Source organism: Primulina eburnea, chromosome 8 (genome assembly GCF_022965805.1).
Source record: "Primulina eburnea isolate SZY01 chromosome 8, ASM2296580v1, whole genome shotgun sequence".
Classification (NCBI taxonomy): Eukaryota; Viridiplantae; Streptophyta; class Magnoliopsida; order Lamiales; family Gesneriaceae; genus Primulina; species Primulina eburnea.
The window spans coordinates 37,994,478-38,013,799 of NC_133108.1; the positions used below are offsets into that span (position 1 = coordinate 37,994,478).

The window sequence follows — 19,322 nt, forward strand, 5'->3', positions numbered from 1 at the left end:
GATTTTTTTTAAAAAAATAAAACCCAAATTCAAATGCCCACCTCTACTGCCATCAACTAAAATTCGAATGGTTTTCCAATTCACAAACACAAAAACATATGGCTCTCACTAGTAAAACGCTCACAATCACTACCTTCCTCATCATAATACCGACGGCATAAACAATCAGATCATAATGAAGAAAATCCGCAAGTCTTAAATATGAGAAGGTGTTTAAACACATTTGAAGTGATAATAAGAGGTGTCATGAAGTGACATGCTTTCATGGAGATCGAGCTGCTATTGCTTTGGCATGTAATAAGGGTACCCCCCATATGCCGTAGGTGATGGTGAGGCATCTTTCCTAACAGAAAATTGGGGATAAGAATACTGTGGCTGAGCTGAGTAGGGTGCTGAAGCTGCAGAGGGACTCGTGTAGGAACCAAATGACGCCATAGATAGGGAATAAGAATAACCAATAGAGGCTACAGACTCAGAATATGCTTTCTGCTGATAGCCAGCAGTCATATGTACTGGAACCGGAACCGGAACCACACCAGCTGGAGTCACTTTGCCTTTGTAATTATCAGCAAGCTTCACCGTGATATTTCTTCCCTGCAACAATTGCAAGGAAAAGAATTAACATAAAACTAAACTCTTTCCATCTAACCACAACATTCGATTTAATTTTCGAATTTAAAAGCTCAATTTTTCATTGCAGTTTTATTCGTAAAACTCATGATATCTATGACGCAAGTTCAGTTCATCAACTTCCATATTTCTAAAAACTTTACTCACTCCGAGTATCTTTTGGGGGTCATCTAAAGCTTTCTTCGCCGCCTCCACAGTCTTGTAAGTAACAAAGCCAAAACCACTTCATGTAAAACAAGTAAATTAATGAGATCTACCAACACAAACACTGTTTACACGAAAAAGAAAATACCAGATGCCTTTTTACCGAGATTTGTTTGAGTCCTTGTCATATGCAACAGAACCCTCCTCTATCTCACCATGTCTTCCGAAATAGGAAAGCAACATTTCACTAGATGTTTCAGGTGACAAACCTCCAACATAAAGCTTCCTTTGGGCTTGATCAAGAGTAGAACTGCTGTTGTTCAACCCCTCACTTGCAAGGTTACAAGCAGCCATACGACCCTAAGGTAGACAGGATAAAATGAGACGAGAAGACAGCTGTGTGTGTGTGGTAGGGGAGCAGGGAGCTTTGAATAATTTACAAACACATTCAGCACACAGTATTTGTTGTTTCATTTGTGTCAAAAGAATCATTATGCTCACGTCAATCATCTTTCCAGGTGCTCTCAGTGCTCTCTGAGCTGATTCCATATCTTTGTAGGTGATGAAACCATAACCACGAGACTTTCCAGTTGCTTTGTCATGGATTACAGCACCCTCTTCGATCTCACCATGCTCTTGAAATGCCTGGACAAGTCATCCATGTCAATAAGTTGTAAGGTTTAGGTTACTCTTACACAAAGCATGATATCATGTGTGGTTAGTTCTTCCAGTGACCAAGAGATCATATCTCAGAATGCAGTTAACAAGAAAACACAAAATACAGTCCACAGGCACCAAATCACTCACAGCACACAAAGTTTCTGAAGAAGTATTCCATGCTAAACCACGAACAAAAAGCTTTCGAAGGGCAGGATCAGCACTTGCAACACTTCTAATTTCTTCAGCAATAGAAGGATATTGTGACCCTCTTCACGCCAGAACATGCAAACAAGCACCCACACACAATGTCAATTCACACAGCACATCACGAGGAGGAACATGATAATGGTCCCCGAGCATAAAACATTCAGATGCAAACAAGCATCCATACTGCATAGCCCTCTTCTAACAAAACATTCTTGTGAATAGACTGAAGAAGATAAAAGATTAAGGCAGCACCAAAGAGATAGCCATGTAAGATGAGTAATTTCTATTACAAATAAAGAGCTAAATAGAAAAAGATAAGAAAATTCATGCACCATTTTAGTTCAAAGCCCAGAATGCACTAACATCTTAGTAATTGATCCCACAACCCAAGCTTAAGAAATAACATTTATAAATGTTTCCTTCAATCCAATCCTACAAATTCTAAATTCCTCATCTACATGAAACCACGTCCCTCAGATCAATATAGAATTATTTCAGTGAGAATCTCTAGTTCAATAGAGACTCTACCCCAAACACTTGAAGATACAGTAGATTCATTTCTCAGGTGGTGGCAAATACAACAAAATTTGGGAATGAAAAAACTTGCAGTAAAATAATTACCATAAAAATACTAATAGATTCACTACCTATAAACTTTTAGTCACCAGTAACCCTCCGGGCAAGGTAATAAAAGGGAAAAAAATAGGAACATAAGCCCTAATTTACCACGTCCAATGCTTCACCCTACAAAAACGGTATTCGAAAATAGTGTAGAGGATGCCTATTTGACGTATATTATAAAAGCAAACAAAATTAATCTTCATAAATAACAGTTATCTAATCCTCCAAACACCCAACTGTTACGATAATTTTCCTAGCAAAAATAAAAAATACGTCAATTCAAACGCCTGTAAGGAACAACAACGGTTCCAGCAAACCATATTTTATTTCATAAATACAAACAAAATATTGAAAGCCAAGATAGAGAAAATACGTAAAAACTATAAGGCGCTGAAATAGAGTTAGGGCGGGTATTACGCTTTCGAGAGGAGATCGACAAGCTGCGGCTTAGCGAGCGGGTCGAGGAGCGCACGTAATTCTTCCACGGTTGAAAACGTATCTGTTTCATTTAAGTTTGGCAACATCTGCCCGTTTCCGATTTCCTCAAGCTTCCTCTTCTTCATCTCTTCCATTTTTTGAATCCTAACCCTATTTTTTTTCTACAAAATCTGTCTGCTTCTTCACTTCACGCGCCGCTCAGTCGCAGGCCAGGCAAGGAGTGTTGCCACGAGAATATGAATCTGTGCGTGTAAGCGCCAGCGGGCAGCTTCGAGCTCGCGATAAGTCTGAAACCGAAAACCCTTTTCCGGCCAGGAAGGATCAAATGGCAGAGTTTCACTCAATATTCGTACAACGGTGGCTAAAATCGCATTCCCAAGCTTGACCCCAGAAAGGGAAAAGGCGAAATAGAAAAAATCGCGTTCCCCTGTTTTGGATAACTCGACTTCTCTCTTTTTAGCATTGCTCACTAATTAGTTCGAGTTACCGGAAAATTCGATCTGACTCGTGTAGACACTAATTTGATCCTATTTGTACAAGCATTGCCCTACACATGTAATGATAGAATCGATTGAAGGACAAACATTGAGTTACAATAATTTGGTTTTTGAAATATTGAACATGGAGAAATTAAATCGAATTTGGTTTCTAAGCGGACGACTTTAAAAATAATCTATCTTAAAAATCGATTAAAAATTTCGGAAAATATTTAAAAGATATGCAAGTTGAATGAGTAAACATGTTTTGGTTGAATCATTTTATCAAACAATGTGTATACAATATTTTGGTATTTGAATAATACATAAAATGCTTCAATAATGCATCTTAAAAACAACAACAATAGTAAGTAAATGAGATAAATAAATAGACATGAATTTTTTATGGATGTTCGGAGATTAACAACTCATATGTCACGCCTTCTTTAACCTAGGAAGGATCCACTAGAAGATTTTGATTTATACAACTCTTTGTACAAATTCATTTCAATTTAGACTCATCTATTGAATAATTAAAACCCTTAACATACTCGATTGTAGGCCTCAATCTCACAATTCACACTATTTTTAACGTTTCTTATATCAAGACTACAAACATAATCTTTAATATATTTGTCTGAAGACTATCACTTAACTAAAACTTTGAAGCACAACTCTAATGTATATGTGATTGATTGTGTGAGGATATAATCTTTTATAGTATTTGTATATCTCAAATATATTATCATACTTGGGTTTGCTCTCATTCTAGCTAATTTTTTCATGTAGATTGCACATGCTTTGAATCTCATTTCTAAGCTTGTATTTGATCTTCAATATGTTACATTTATGGCCTTCAATAATGATATAGACGATAGATACAAGAATATGATTGTCTGGAAATGTTATAATAGATTCTGACATTGAGCTGAACCAATCCAATTGTTCTGTTCTTTTGATTATAACTATTGATTCATTGATTTCTGGACAAAGTGATAAGCATGAAAGTTGTAACCCTTTCTCTTAGCTTTCATGAATGGATTTCTATGTTTCCTAGAGCAAAGGAATAACAATCACTCAATTCCAAGTTTGTATGAAAGATATATGCTTGACAGATCTGACTGTTGCTAATCTGGAACTTGTTCTTCATTCAGTCCAGAACCAGTAAATTTATTGTGGTTTATTAGCTTGCTATGTTCCGATTAAGACTTTTATTTGTGAATATGATTCGTAGATCATTTTCTTAGCTTCATAACGCATATTGAATCGTTCTATTTGAATAACCGAGCTGAGAAATATGACCATAATACCAGAACTAATCAGACTGAGCTGATTGTTGTTTCTGTTTCTGTCAGCTTGATCTTGCGACTAATATTTCGCCTAGATGATGTTTGATCCAACTGAGATGTTGTAAAATATGACTTCTGAAAAATTTTGTTTTCTAATCGGTAGTTTTGGTGGCTGGTCATTTGCATCATCGAGCTATGAAATATGATCAAAATACTTCAGCTTGTCAGAAACTAAGTTTTGCTGAAATTATATTTCAACTAGTTTTCGCTTCAAAACTGACAACTATCAACTGCACACTTAATAAAATATGTTAAAAAATACAATAACAAGTTTTGTTATCATCAAAATCAAGATTATTAGTATTTTGTAACTAATAGTTAAGATCTAACAAACGCGAGTAACCCAAAGCGATCGAGTATGTGAAACCGCTATATTTTAATAAAACACATGTTGAATTGATTAAATCAATATATTTTTATTTATTTTAGATTTAGATTGTCAATTGAATGTGTGTAGTTACAACAGAACCCCGTTTCATGAGTTGTGCTTTGGCCCAATCGACAATGGAGCAAGAAAGATAATGTTAGGTTGTTCATCGGTAGGTTCAATTTTACATAATTGATTTCGATTTTAGGATTATATAATCCAATGTCCCGTTTCCTTTAGCTCGGTTCAATTTTCTATCAAAATTATTGGATTTATTTGATTTTGATAATTATTTAATTAATAATTAAAATATATTTTAAATTATATATTTTCTTTAACTAATTTTCTTGTAAAGCCTATAATTATAAAATCTAAATAAATAACAAACAACACAAATATTCTTCATTTACTGAATATCATCTCATAAATATATAATCTAAATAAAATAAATAAATTATATTATTATTCTAATTAAATTTTGGTTTTTACGGTTGGTTTAGTTTTGACATTTATAATCGAAAACCGCAACATATGAACTTTAGTTTTAATATATATATATATATATATATATATATATATATATATATATATATATATCAAAATTTAAAAATTCAAATTTCGATTCAGTCCTCAGTTTCTTCGATTTGGATTTACAATTTTTACCGAAGTTTGAACACCTCTAACCAACTCTAGGTAAGGAACCAATTAAAATGAAGAAGAGCTGAAACGTCCATTACTCGTTTTTGCTTTAAAAGTATCAGACATTTTTTAACACTCTATCGGCCGAACTATACATACAAAATATATAAAATATTTTGACACCAATTTAAAATAAACCAACAAACTAATATTTGAAAAATCCAAGAAGTTAAAATCGTTAAACGTTTTACCAAACCTAAAAGCATTAATTTGAAAAGTATATCTCATACTATAAACCTCTCCAAAACCACTCAAAGCATAATTAAAAGTCGTAAAATCTTTAACATAAATCATAAAACGATAAGTGCAGAAAACTAGAAGCGATGATCCTCAGGTCATGTGCACCTTCAGTCCAGTCAGATCAACCCTCAAGACCTCCACTACCATCAACATCAAACTCACATGCATCGATCACACCTAGTGAATCTAAAGATTAAACACAACATATTTTTTATAACAAATAATACGTATAAAAATCACATGCAACAGTGAAAATACTTGTACGTCAAATAACATTTTCATGAAGATCAATAGAGTTAAACATAAACATTTTTCCTTTTCATCATTCAATATCATTCATCATTTTATCATAAATATTTCCCTTTTTCTTTCATCATAAGCATATACATTTTTCTTTTATTGAATTTGGATCGTTAATTGTGACTTTCGTATCATCGTAAGGTCGATGGATCCATCCATTATGTAACCACAGTACTGGGCGGTGGGGACATCAGCGACACTCTCACCCGTTAATTAAGCCTTGGCCTATCATCATTATATGGAAATACGATCGTTGGGCTCCCTCTGGGGCCTTCTTCCATAGACGGGCTCCCTCTGAAGCCTTCTCCCACGAATGAGCTCCTTCTGGGGCCTTCTCCCATAAATGGACTCTCTCTGGAGCCTCTTCCCTCATGATATCTCTAATAATAACATCATAATAGTCACAATTTCTTCACGTCCTCCAACGTCTCATATTATCATAACTTTACAAAAATCATGCATAAAAATATCATTTTTTTTTCTTTTTAAACTAAGCATGCAACATATCTTTAATTTATCTATATTAAATCATAAAAATCTATAAACATTTAAAATAATCATTTTAACTTATAAAACAATATTCAGAGCACTGCCATGACGTTTACTAATTTCTAGATGTAAAATTATTGTTTTACCCTTAGACGTAAAAATCCTCGAATTTGACTTTTCTTAATCCATTGACTCTAACATGTCCCAAATAATTATTTAAGCCTAAATTAAATTTTCCATAATTTTATTTAGCTTAAATACTAAACTTTTTATTTAATCCTTAATTATTTGTTTTTAAGGCGTTTTAATCATGAATTAATTCCAAATTTAATAATAAATTCCTAAATTAAAAGCTTAGATTTTTTATATTATTTTAGCCCTGGTGAACCACCCCCATGAGCCATGTTTCGAATTATTTTCCAAAAAGAAAACCCTAAGTCCATGCCTAGACCACCCTCGAGCCAACTCTCGGTTTTGTCGAGCCATGCCTGAGCCACCTTGAGCCAACCCATTCCCAGACCACCTAGGACCTACTGGACCCATGTTGACCCCTAGGACTTGACCCTAAGTTTAAAACCGAACCACAACCTAAGTGCATGAAGTGGCCGAGAACTCCTAGAATGGTAGGACTCCATGAACTCGCGCCTAGGACTAGCCAACCAAATCACCCTCTGACCCTAACCCTTGAGCAGCATCTTAGAACCCTAACCACTTGACCTAGCCGATCTTGAGCCCCCTGGCCGAGCCCCTGGACCCTTGCGTGTTGTTGCGCACAAGCGCGCATGCGCTGCTCTCCCTCGGGTTGGAGTCCTAGCTCCCAGCCCTGGTGGTCGAGTCCTAGCATGGCTAGGACTCCTACCCTGACCCCTCACGGATGGCTAGCCCTGGTCCCAGCCGAGCCCAAGTCCAGCCTTCAATTCCCAAAAACCGAGCCCCTAAGAACACCAAACACACGATGGGTTCCAGCTTTTGTTCTATCGTGATTGTGCAACATATTATTTGTGTTCTAAGACCCTAACTCGTGTAAAAAGAACCTTGATGTTAGGTATCGATCGTCTAGCTCGTGCCTTTTTACTCCGTAGCAACCTGCAACCAACTAGCAACAAAAATACAGCAGCATATATATATAGCTAAGATATATGCAATTGAACGAGGCTCAGACAAACTGATACGGCCTCTCCTAAGAACACAGCGAACCAAGACGAAGACCACAAAGGTTTCCCAAGAGAAAACGGATTAAAGCCCTCAACTCACGCTCTTTCTTCCCCACTTTCTAACACGACCAGCAGGTTCACACACACACAGATTTATCCCGTGACAGAACGAGAGAGAAACACACAGAATAGCACAGAGCAAAGAGAAACCGATGACACTCGGTCAACACCGAAGGAAGACGCACACGAAGCGAAGCGAAGTATCGCAATCTCTCTTCTCTGAAGTCGTTGCTCACTCTCAGTTCTACAGAGGCGATCTAAGGCGGCCTTTTATAAATAGAAAAGGGGAAAGGCACGCTTAAGCCCTACAGCCCAGAAAATAGAGGAAGGGTTGGAAGGAGTAAAGGGCTTTGGGAATTTTGGGCTTGGGTAAGAGTTGGGCGAAACCTAACATTTCTCCACCTTTCGGCCCAACGCCGGTTCACTGGACATGAGAGTCACCTACAGTCATCATCATTGCCCCACTTGCAGAAAACACAAAGTTAGTACAAGTACCATTATGTAGCAAACACTAAGTAAGCTACACTACAGAACAGAAAGCAGAACACATCAATCAGAAGTATCAAAGTTTAAAATTTTTAGACAAGATATAAATTTTTCAACAGACAAACACTTAGTTCCCATATCAGCAGGATTAAATTGAGAAGGGATTTTTTCAAGATAAACTATGCCTTTAGCAACCACATCACGAATGTAGTGGAATCTAACATCAATGTGTTTAGTTCTATCATGAAAAACAGGATTCTTACACAGTTGTATACCAGACTGACTATCAGAAAATACTACAACTTCACCTTCAAGAAAACCAATTTCAGAAATAAGACCTTTCAACCAAATAGCTTCTTTTAAAGCTTCAGTGACAGCAACATACTCAGATTCAGTGGTTGAAAGAGCAACTATGTGTTGTAATTGAGATTTCCGGCTAATACAAGCACCACACAATGTAAACACATAAGAAGTTGTTGATTTTCTATTGTCCCTATCATTTGCATAGTTAGAATCCACATATCCAACCAATTTAACACCAACATCAGATTTTGAAAATTTTAAACCATATTTCACAGAACCATTCAGATATCTCAAAATCCATTTGACAGCTTTCCAATGGTAAACACCGGGATTAGACATATACCGACTCAAACAACTCACAGAATATGCAATATCAGGCCTCGTGCTAACCATTAAATACATGACAGAACCTATAGCATTTGAATATGGCACATTCTTCATGTTTTTAACATCAAAATCTGTAGTGACCCGTTCCAGAATCACCTACTAATCAAGAACTAAGCATGCAATTAACCTAATTAACAATAATCAGAGATAACAGCGGAAAAAGTCAACAAAATAATGGTTATATAACCCAATCGAAATAGAATAGTACTGAAAACTAAACCAACCAGATACTCACTGTCCTCCTCCTGCTCTTCCCGAGCTGTCCAACCTGAGGCCTGCCCCGAGGGAATGGGGTGTCCAAGATAAACAAAACCGAGGACGTGAGCGATAAGAACGCCCAGTACAAAAGTATGAGTATACAGACCTATATGAAATGCACATGCTATGATCATGATACCAGGGTAATCAAGAAACAGGAGTCACAAAAGGATCTCAACAATGCTCAGTCTAGAGGCGCCAGGTGGATAGTGCCGCGCGGTACACCTCTGGGTCACTGCATCCACTACAAGACGGACGTGGACCTAAAATGTCCCGGACCACCGAAGCCCTCCCGACCCGTCGGCCACTGTGTACTCTCGGTGTCCATGCGTCCACAAGACAGGGCTGAGCGGTCCCAAGATATAGCTTATCTCGAAAGAGATACAGCTCAACAGTAAAGGCTATCTCGAAGAAGGTACGGCTCAACATGAAATGCAACGTGCAGTAATAAACGTGACATAATAGCATGCATCATATGACATATATCAATGCATCACATAATCATGCAACACATATAAGAATGTATACTCAACCAGGATATCTCGGATAGTACTTTCGTACCTCTATCACAGCAATCCTAATCCACTGGAACAACCAGACAACAGGTCTAATCCAAGCCTATTCATCAAAAGCATACCCAATGAACAATACTACCATGCTCGGCTAGCAAAACCAGTACTCCCTAGTACTACCAAAGGTTTAGGGTTTACCTTCGTCCGTCGACAGCCCTTTGATGTCGATTGCCTCGAAACTCCGGCGCTGCTATGCTACCAATCCCGGCAGCTCTTGGCTATCGCTCGAACAACAACTAGCCCTAGAATCCTTCCAAAACTCTCAAAGAAGAGCCACAACTCAACAAATGAATATCCAAAATGAGGAATTCGAGCACTATTTATAGGCCATGTTCGGATCCTCCGAACATCTCTTCGGAACGTCCGAACTCTACGTGTCCATTGGCTCTTGACAGCTCATGTTCGGATCCTCCGATCATACACTTCGGACCGTCCGAACTTGCACGTGTCGATCAACTCTTGACACCTAATGATCGGATCCACCGAACTCACTTCGGTCCTTCCGAACTCTTCGGTGCTTCCGAACCATCTTCGGACCTTCCGATCATGATTAATCACCATTAATCCGTTAATTACCCAATTTGGGATTCGGGCTACTACAAAATCAGTTTTAGGGGATTGCTCTTTACTTAGAACAAAATGACCAGCTAAAGGCACATTGACTGGTTTTGCATTTAACATGGAAAATTTACTCAAAACTTTCTTAACATAAGTATCCTGATTCAACAAAATGACAGAACGTTTTCTATCTCTATAAATGTTCATGCCAAGAATACGTTTAGCATCTCCTAAGAATTTCATATCAAATTTAGCACTTAAGCAATTTTTAACATGATCAATGGTTTTCACACAAGAACTAATCAATAGCATATCATCTACATAGATAAGCAAGAAAACAGGAACTTTAGCATTTTGTTTGAAATACAAGCAATGATCATAATTACTTCTAGTAAAATTCATAGAAAGCATGCATTCATCAAACTTTTTGTTCCATTGCCTAGGAGATTGCTTCAATCCATACAAAGATTTCTTTAGCAAACAAATATGATCAGGATACTTAGAATCAACAAAACCATCAGGTTGTCTCATAAAAATTTTCTCATCAAGTTCACCATGTAAAAAAGCAGTTTTAACATCTAATTGTTTCAACTCCCAATCAAACTGAGCAACAAGGGCAAGCATAATTCTCACAGTAGTAAACTTTACAACAGGAGCAAATATTTCAGTATAATCTATCCCTTCCTTTTGAGTAAATCCCTTAGCCACTAACCTAGCTTTAAATCTGACAGATTCACATTCATTCTTGACCTTAAATAACCACTTACAGTCTACAACAGAACAATTTCCAAGTTTAGGTACAAGAATCCAAGTGTTGTTAACATGCAGCGAATTAATTTCTTCATTCATCGCATTTAACCATTGCACAGAATTTTCAGATTTTAAAGCTTCTTCATATGACTTAGGTTCAACATTATCAATCGATTCAAACACACTAAATGCATGAGAAGTCATATGAAAATCATCAAAATGTTGTGGCTGCCTAATATTTCTTTTAGATCTATCCCTAGCCAATTGATAATCATTCAAATCACTAAGATCGGTTTCAGGAATATTTTCAGCAATTTCTTCATGCACATCAGCATCAACTTGATTATCAAAAACAGATTCAGACAGATTTTCAGGTAAAATATTCACATCAGGAACATTCTGCACATTTTCAGAATCATGACTTGGACCAAGTAAATGCTCCACCTTGTTTGGAGCAGTGGCAGGTTCAGGAGTAGGTAAAGGAACAGATAAACAGGGAAATTCAGACTCATTGAAAACAACATCCCTACTGATTAACACTTTAAAACCAGGTTGTTCCCTTACCCATAATCTATAACCCTTAACCCCATCAGGATAGCCAAGAAAAACACATTTCACAGATCTAGGTTCAAGTTTGTCATTTTTCTGATGCACAAAAGCAGAACAACCAAAAACTTTCAAATTTGAAAAATTAATTTGTGTACCAGACCACACAGATTCTGGACACTTACCATTCAAAGGCACAGAAGGAGACCTATTTATCAAATAAGCAGCAGTACAAACAGCTTCACCCCAAAACTTTTTTGAAAGACCAGAACTAGCAAGCATGCACCTCACCCTTTCAAGTAAAGTTCTATTCATACGCTCAGCTACACCATTTTGCTGAGGCGTATAAGAGACTGTCCTATGTCTTTGAATACCAGATTCAGCACACAAATTGTCAAACAATCGATTACAAAATTCAAGACCATTATCAGTTCTTAGAATTTTAATTTTCTTACATGTTTGATTTTCAATCAAGTTTTTCCAGTTTTTAAACTTCTCAAACACATCAGATTTGTTTCTCATTAAAAACACCCAAACTTTTCTTGAAAAATCATCAATAACAGATAGAAAATACTGATTTCCACCATGCGTTGGTACACTAGCAGGACCCCACACATCAGCATGCAAATACTCAAGTATTTCAGAAGTGACAGAGTGTTTGGGAATAGGGGAATTTGGAAATATAACTCTGGACTGTTTACCCAGAACACACGAATCACAAAATGGCATACAAGACAATTTATCACTACCAAAATAACCATCTTTGTGCAAAATTTCAAGACCTTTAGAACTCATGTGACCTAATCTTTTGTGCCACAAATCAGTTTTGTCACTTAAGACAACATTCACAGAATTTTGCACATAAGATTCACATTCAGCATGACAAACATACAAGTTTCTCCTTTTGGCAGCTTTGAAAATCACTAAAGACCCTTTCATAATTTTCATAACCCCATTTCCCCATCTACCCTGTAAACCATCATCTTCTAATGCAGCACAAGAAATCAAATTATGACATAAATCAGGAACATGCCTCACATTTTTCAAAGTTAACACATAACCAGAATCAAATTTCAGCGATACATCACCAAGACCAGCAACTTGACACAATTTTTCATTTGCCATAGAAACAGACCCATGATTCACTTCTTTATAACTAGAAAACTGATTTTTAAATGGGGACATGTGGAAAGTGCACGCAGAATCAACTAACCATTCATTTTCACACAAAGAACTTGAATGCACAGAATTCACCATAGACACATCACATACCTCAGTCACCATAAAAATATCACCCATGTTTTCACTACCAGAAGCCATATTTGCATGGTCATCATGCTGATTTTTAAAGTTTTGGTTTTGATTTTGATTTTGCTTAGGCCTAGAACACTCTTTAATGTAATGACCAGTTTCACCACAATTATAGCATTTTCTATTCTTGGGTCTCGACTTGGATCTCGCCTTACTCTTACCTCTATTTTTAACGAACGCTTGGTTATGGTTGTTTGAAGGTTTTTGATTTTGAAATCTATGTTGAGACCTTCCTCTAACAAACATAACCTCACCAGAATTATTACCACCCTTATTTGTTTTTAAATCTATCTCTTTGCTTTTCAGGCTGTTCACGACAGTCTCTAAACTTACCTGATCTCTACCATACTTAATAGCAGATTTAACATCACTGTAAGAATCAGGTATTGCATTTAAAAGAACAATAGGGGTGTAATCATCAATATTCTTATCTCCTGTTTGCTTAATATCTTGCACTAATTTGGTAAACACATCAAGGTTCTCATCGATGTCCTTGTTTAAATCAAGTTTGAACCGGAAAAATTTCTCAAGCAAAAACAATTTACTAGGCAACGAAGTTTCAGTATAAAGTTCTTCTAATTTTTCCCAGAGTTCCTTAGCCGATTTCAGTTTACCAACTTTTCTTAGCACAGAGTCAGACAAGTTCAAAATTATAGACGAATAAGCAAACTCATCCATTTCAGCAATTTTTTCAGGAGTTTCAGCAGCAGAATATGACAAGTCTATCGCTTTGAAAACTCTTTGTTGTACCAAAATACCTTTCATTTTCTGCTGCCATATTGAAAAATCCGTTTTTCCGTTAAAAGGTTCGAGATGATATCCAGTCATAGACATTTTCAAAAAACACAACAGTTGATCAAAAAACAACAAATTTTCACACAGAGAAAATTTAAATCACCAAGATCAAAGCGAACACAGCGGAAGCAACTTTTCGCCACGAAAATGGAAACACAACAAGCACATAAAACCTAGAGTTCTACCAGCAGCAAATCTCAGCACATAAATCCGCGGCAAGCGGTTACGCTACTAAATGCAGTAAAAGAGGTTCCAGCCAATATATCAGAGCGAAACTCTAAGTAAGAGTTTCAAACTCCAACGAACCGAAGACGACGGTGCGGCGGGCAGCGGGCAGCAGGGCGGGCAGCGGGCAGCAACCAATGGCTCTGATACCACTGTTAGGTATCGATCGTCTAGCTCGTGCCTTTTTACTCCGTAGCAACCTGCAACCAACTATCTACAAAAATACAGCAGCATATATATATAGCTATGATATATGCAATTGAACGAGGCTCAGACAAACTGATACGGCCTCTCCCAAGAACACAGCGAACCAAGACGAAGACCACAAAGGTTTCCCAAGAGAAAACGGATTAAAGCCCTCAACTCACCCTCTTTCTTCCCCACTTTCTAACACGACCAGCAGGTTCACACACACACAGATTTATCCCGTGACAGAACGAGAGAGAAACACACAGAATAGCACAGAGCAAAGAGAAACCGATGACACTCAGTCAACACCGAAGGAAGACGCACACGAAGCGAAGCGAAGTATCGCGATCTCTCTTCTCTGAAGTCGCTGCTCACTCTCAGTTCTACAGAGGCGATCTAAGGCGGCCTTTTTTAAATAGAAAAGGGGAGAGGCACGCTTAAGCCCTACAGCCCAGAAAATAGAGGAAGGGTTGGAAGAAGTAAAGGGCTTTGGGAATTTTGGGCTTGGGTAAGAGTTGGGCCAAACCCAACACTTGATCAACACCCTAACCATGGCAGCCCCTTAACAACATGCTAAACATGATTTTGGATCAAGTTCATGCCTCAAAAATCCACATGTAATAAAGAAACGAAATTGTTTCATGATGCATTTGTTTTTCATGCAAAAACTCAATTAAGTAAATACTACGATGTGATAGATGTCTGAAGGGAAGAATATGGCATTCCTTTGCGTGATTTACGCACGAAATAATGTTGACGATTGAAGAACGACGACAAGGAGATCCTTGGCTTGAAAAATTATGCAAAACTCGATACTTTTCCTTCAATCTTCCTTGTGTGTCTGTGTGATATGAGGGAAAATGTTTTGAAAGTGTAAGGGAAGGGGGCCGTGAGTTATGAGAAGGGTTATGGTAAGTTTTGAATATTAAATACTTAATTAAACACTAATCAAGCTTAGGCTCATTAGAGGAGTTAATTAGGCTCATTAGTGCTCAATTAAAATATTAAAAATTATTTTGAGTAGAAAAGTTTGTGAATTTATTAGCCGGGTTGCCAACACGTTTGTATTTTTGTTGAAAATCCAACACCGATAAAATTTATATTCCGATTAATAAAATCACCTCAAAATCCATTATTTTCAAAAATAAGAAAAAGTATCAATCATATTATAAATAATTAAAAACAATTATTTAATAAAAATATTTTTCATTTTTCAGCCATCGGTCTCCGTTCCTCGATCGAAACTCGAATAACCTTTAAAAATATATTTTAATGCATTTAAGTAAAAAAAAACTACTAAAACATCATATAAACATATCACATAATCAATTTAGCAATTAAAATCAATTAATTAACCATTTTCCATATTCCCTAGATTTACATTATGATAGATTACGTCTTCTTAATTTTGGATCATTACAAGAGCCATATTAAAGTTATATTAATAATATTATTAAAGTTAGTGCTTGTTTTGATCAATTAATCGTATGCCACTAAAACTTTGGTAGTTTATGAGGGATTTAGTTTAGTTTTTATATACGTAATTTATCAATGAAATATTAATTTATGTATTTTTAATGCACGGTAAGATATAATTTCATTTGTTTTGAAGAGTTGGAAGTATGCTTTTTCAACGTATTCAGTAGTTTAATGAACTTGGTCTGAAGATGAATTTGAAAAATTACTCTTGTTCAAACCAACCCTTTCCTGATCTTGCAATTTGATGGTCAAATCCCACATTTCAAGACGACGGATGAATCTCCAAACAAGAATGGAATGAATTGCAATGAATATAAAAAAAAGTCGCTATTCTTTGAGATTTGCCAAGTAAGATACTTGTGTATTCTATAGCTTGCGTACATACAAGAAGACAGGTAGCAGTACAAGTACTTATACTGCATGACACTAATTCTTGAATTTCGTAAAAACAAATTTGTAGGACACAGAATTTGGACTTTAATCTACCCAATGCATCTGTTTATGTTTTATAAACAAATTCCTATGCTTTTTTTTTTTTGGATTTGTATCTAGCTTATCTTGGATGAGAAAATTTTATCATCGTCACAACTGTCTAAATCGACGATCTCTGGATCTTCAAGCATGTTAGCCGAGATGTTAAAACTAGGACATTCGTTGTTGTTCGGATCAGTGGACCCCGTGAAACTTGGTGTTGTTTTTTGTTGCTGATCAAGCATCATTTTCAATTGTTTGGCTTGTTCTTCAATCCTCATCTGTAAGACTCCTTGAGACTACTCCAGAAAAAGGAGAAAAGAAAAGGGGCCACTTAGATTTTTGTCCAATAATGAAACAGTGGTAAAGAGAGATTGAATGTTTGAGAAGTGTTAGAGATACCTCTAGCTGCTCATGAAGACGCTTTTGTACATCTAATTGGAGTTGCAACGCCTCCTTCAGTTGCATTCCTCTGTAAAACAATTTTAGGCGCATATTGAGAGGCAAAAACAGGACAAGCATGTTTACTTGTTCAGTGCCATCATGAATCCTAAAGAAAATGGATGGTTTCGAGCCAAAATCGAAGATATATAAAATTTGATGTTGTTCTTTAGTTAGCAAACAACATGACAATCTTACGTTTTGATGTCGATATATGCTGCATTATTTGTACTAATCTTCTTCTCAGATTTTTCTGCAGGATCAGCAAAAGAATTTCATCAGAATTCAGACTCATTCTGGACCTTGAAATTTTCAGGTATCACTGGCTCTTTCTTTTCTTGTTTTGTTTTCAGACAATGTACTAGTAGGTATCTCCAATGGTTATAATTTAGCGCAGATCTACAAATGTTACGAACATTCTGATAGTTTCTTGGGCTATCAAGGAAAAAAAGATGAGAAAATATGAAAACAAGGCATGTTTTTTTCTGAAGAGATTATAGTTGCCTTCAATTGAGTAGTATTATTTTCTTTACACACAATGAAGCTGATTAAAGCATACCTTCCACAGATTCTGGTATAAACTTTGCGTTACGATATTTCTGCAAAGAAAATGAAGAACAAAACCAAAACATATGATGAGAACAGTATTGGAATTAGAGTTCTGGAGTATAGTGTCCATTGAAACAGAGGTGGTAGCCTTGAATGGCTCTTGATACTGAGTTAGAAAACAGAAAAGAAAGAAGGGACAATTTAAGAATTGAATTTCATAGCTCCTTGTTCATACATTTTCAAAGTACATGCTGAATATATACACACACACACACACGATTGAATATAGCAAATCATATTTTGCCACATATCTGACGATTCTGTTTCACCCTTACAAACAACGATTTCATCAGAAGAAAATTTTAGCAAATCTTATCAATAGATTCCAATTCTTTAGTTTACTTGACTATCAGAGCTCAGAAAAATCTGTACCTGTAGATGGCTTTTCACATGAAATATGGTCAGGCCCTCAGTATCCATAAGTGTCAGTATTGCCTTTGGTGTTGCCTCTATATTGTTACAAGGAGCATCAAATTTATCACTTGGGAAAAGAGATGTTACCGAAAAGAATTTATGTGGCTAATTCAAGGATAACTTACTGTCATGACCACCGAGTCGATTCACACTCTCAACAAATATATCGTGAAGATCTTGAGTCCACCTGATTCGAGTCTTGCTAGTTGAGACAGCTCCGGGTGACAAAGAAATACTATTATTCGATCTTAGATGCATCGCAAGTGAAGGAGGAGATGCGTATAAATTTTGGGACACCTGTGAAAGATGTCATAAAAAATGACAATGGGCCGTTTCATCAAACGAAGAATTAAAACAAGTGAATTCTGGAACAATTACTCCAACATCTTGATTTTCATTGAATGGAACAGAAGGGCTTCTCCTATCTGAATCATCATCACCACCCAATAGCTTGTTTTTCAGGCGTAGTATCTGTTCATCCATAGACAAGTTTCCAAATGGATTATCATACAAACCTTCGCGAAAAATCGGCAGGCTGTTGCTTGGTGGAAAATGGGGCTCACTTCTTTCTGGTGCATATCCCATGAAGCCATCACCAGGCTCTTGGTACACCGGTATTTTTGTGTAAGAATGGTTGAATTGTTGGGAGCAACAAGTGGAGTTCCTTTCTTGGGAACCAAATTCAGATAAGCCCATATAACTTTCGGTTGCGTAAAAAGCAGGAGTCTGCGGTCCTAACCTGCTGATCATTGTGTTGGATGAATGATCAGGCCACACAATCTGCTGCTGTGTGGCATCTTCTGTTGTAGGCGGTGCAGATTGATACTGAGTTCCATAAATTTGAGGAAAATAATCTGGAAATTCAGTTGCAAAATCACTGGAAAACCCATCAAACTGCGCCATCCCCTTCATTTATCCAGTGGTATATATATGTATGAACTGAAAATTGAGCAAAAACTTTACTACAAGGCTAACAATAACAGAATGAAACTATATTCAAATCTCTGCCTCTTATCGATTTCTTTGTTGGATTGTACGAGATTGAATCATGTACATGGCACACTAGAAATGTTCATTTTCTGGTATCTGTCAAGAAATACTTTTTTCAAAAAAAATATATATATGCCACGAGTCTTCAAATATAAGAATGAATATGTCAACTATTCAAATGCATCACTTTAATTATTCCTTAACCGGATAGGAATGAACTTTGGTCCCAATGACAGATTTTTAAATAAAGTGGTAAAACAAACAAATTTTATAGTCCTCAATATGCATTTACAGTTGCAAAAAGCTTTGTTTTTCCCATCGACATGTTTAAATATACATTTTTCTATAAACCCCATTTCTTGGAGGGTTTTGATTGGGAAATGAATGAAACAATATTGTTTACCTGACACCAACTAAATATATGATTAAACCGCTCACGATTACTTGAAAAAATTCGAAAATTTTAAGGTTACAAAACATGATCCAACTAAAACTAAAAAGAAAAAAAAAAGCACAGGCTAATAGTTGTAATGGGGGCAGCTATGAGAGAAGAATTACATTTTCTTGTATTGTAACTTGTAAGTTTTTTGTATGTTGGTTTATTGTCGAATTTACGATTTTAGTCCACTGATTTGCGCTTAAAGAAAATTAGCTTTTTCATATTGAGCTGTTGATATGGTATTGAAAAATGATGACATGACATA

At 36.4% G+C, this 19,322-nt stretch overlaps 2 protein-coding genes across 2 annotated transcripts; both read right to left on the reverse strand.

The window, feature by feature from the left end:
• Positions 1–26: 26 nt before the first annotated feature.
• Positions 27–3,135, reverse strand: LOC140839566 (UBP1-associated protein 2C-like). Its single transcript, XM_073206370.1, has 6 exons — positions 2,680–3,135; positions 1,582–1,702; positions 1,276–1,419; positions 938–1,134; positions 778–853; positions 27–594 (listed from the first exon to the last, which is right to left on the reverse strand). Exons 1-6 carry the CDS (start codon positions 2,832–2,834, stop codon positions 280–282), a joined length of 1,008 nt encoding a protein of 335 aa, XP_073062471.1. The 5' UTR covers positions 2,835–3,135; the 3' UTR covers positions 27–279.
• A 12,889-nt stretch (positions 3,136–16,024) lies between these two features.
• Positions 16,025–18,746, reverse strand: LOC140837943 (protein PHR1-LIKE 1-like). The gene is made up of 7 exons (XM_073204022.1): positions 18,007–18,746; positions 17,754–17,925; positions 17,587–17,663; positions 17,165–17,204; positions 16,804–16,858; positions 16,567–16,636; positions 16,025–16,463 (listed from the first exon to the last, which is right to left on the reverse strand). The coding sequence occupies exons 1-7, from the start codon at positions 18,538–18,540 to the stop codon at positions 16,242–16,244; spliced, it is 1,170 nt and encodes a 389-aa protein (XP_073060123.1). The 5' UTR covers positions 18,541–18,746; the 3' UTR covers positions 16,025–16,241.
• Between the last annotated feature and the right edge of the window lie 576 nt (positions 18,747–19,322).

Bases quoted from the DNA above. Each gene is read 5' to 3' on its own strand.
- LOC140839566 (XM_073206370.1), bottom strand. From the start codon at position 2,834: ATGGAAGAGATGAAGAAGAGGAAGCTTGAGGAAATCGGAAACGGGCAG. The intron at 1,420-1,581 runs GTGAGTGATTTG...TGACTTGTCCAG, and splicing joins CTTCAGAAACTTTGTGTGCT to GCATTTCAAGAGCATGGTGA. The intron at 854-937 runs GTAAAAAGGCAT...TTTTACATGAAG, and splicing joins AAGGACTCAAACAAATCTCG to TGGTTTTGGCTTTGTTACTT.
- LOC140837943 (XM_073204022.1), bottom strand. From the start codon at position 18,540: ATGAAGGGGATGGCGCAGTTTGATGGGTTTTCCAGTGATTTTGCAACT. The intron at 16,859-17,164 runs GTATGCTTTAAT...CTGATCCTGCAG, and splicing joins TATACCAGAATCTGTGGAAG to AAAAATCTGAGAAGAAGATT. The intron at 16,637-16,803 runs GTAAGATTGTCA...ATTGTTTTACAG, and splicing joins GCATATATCGACATCAAAAC to AGGAATGCAACTGAAGGAGG.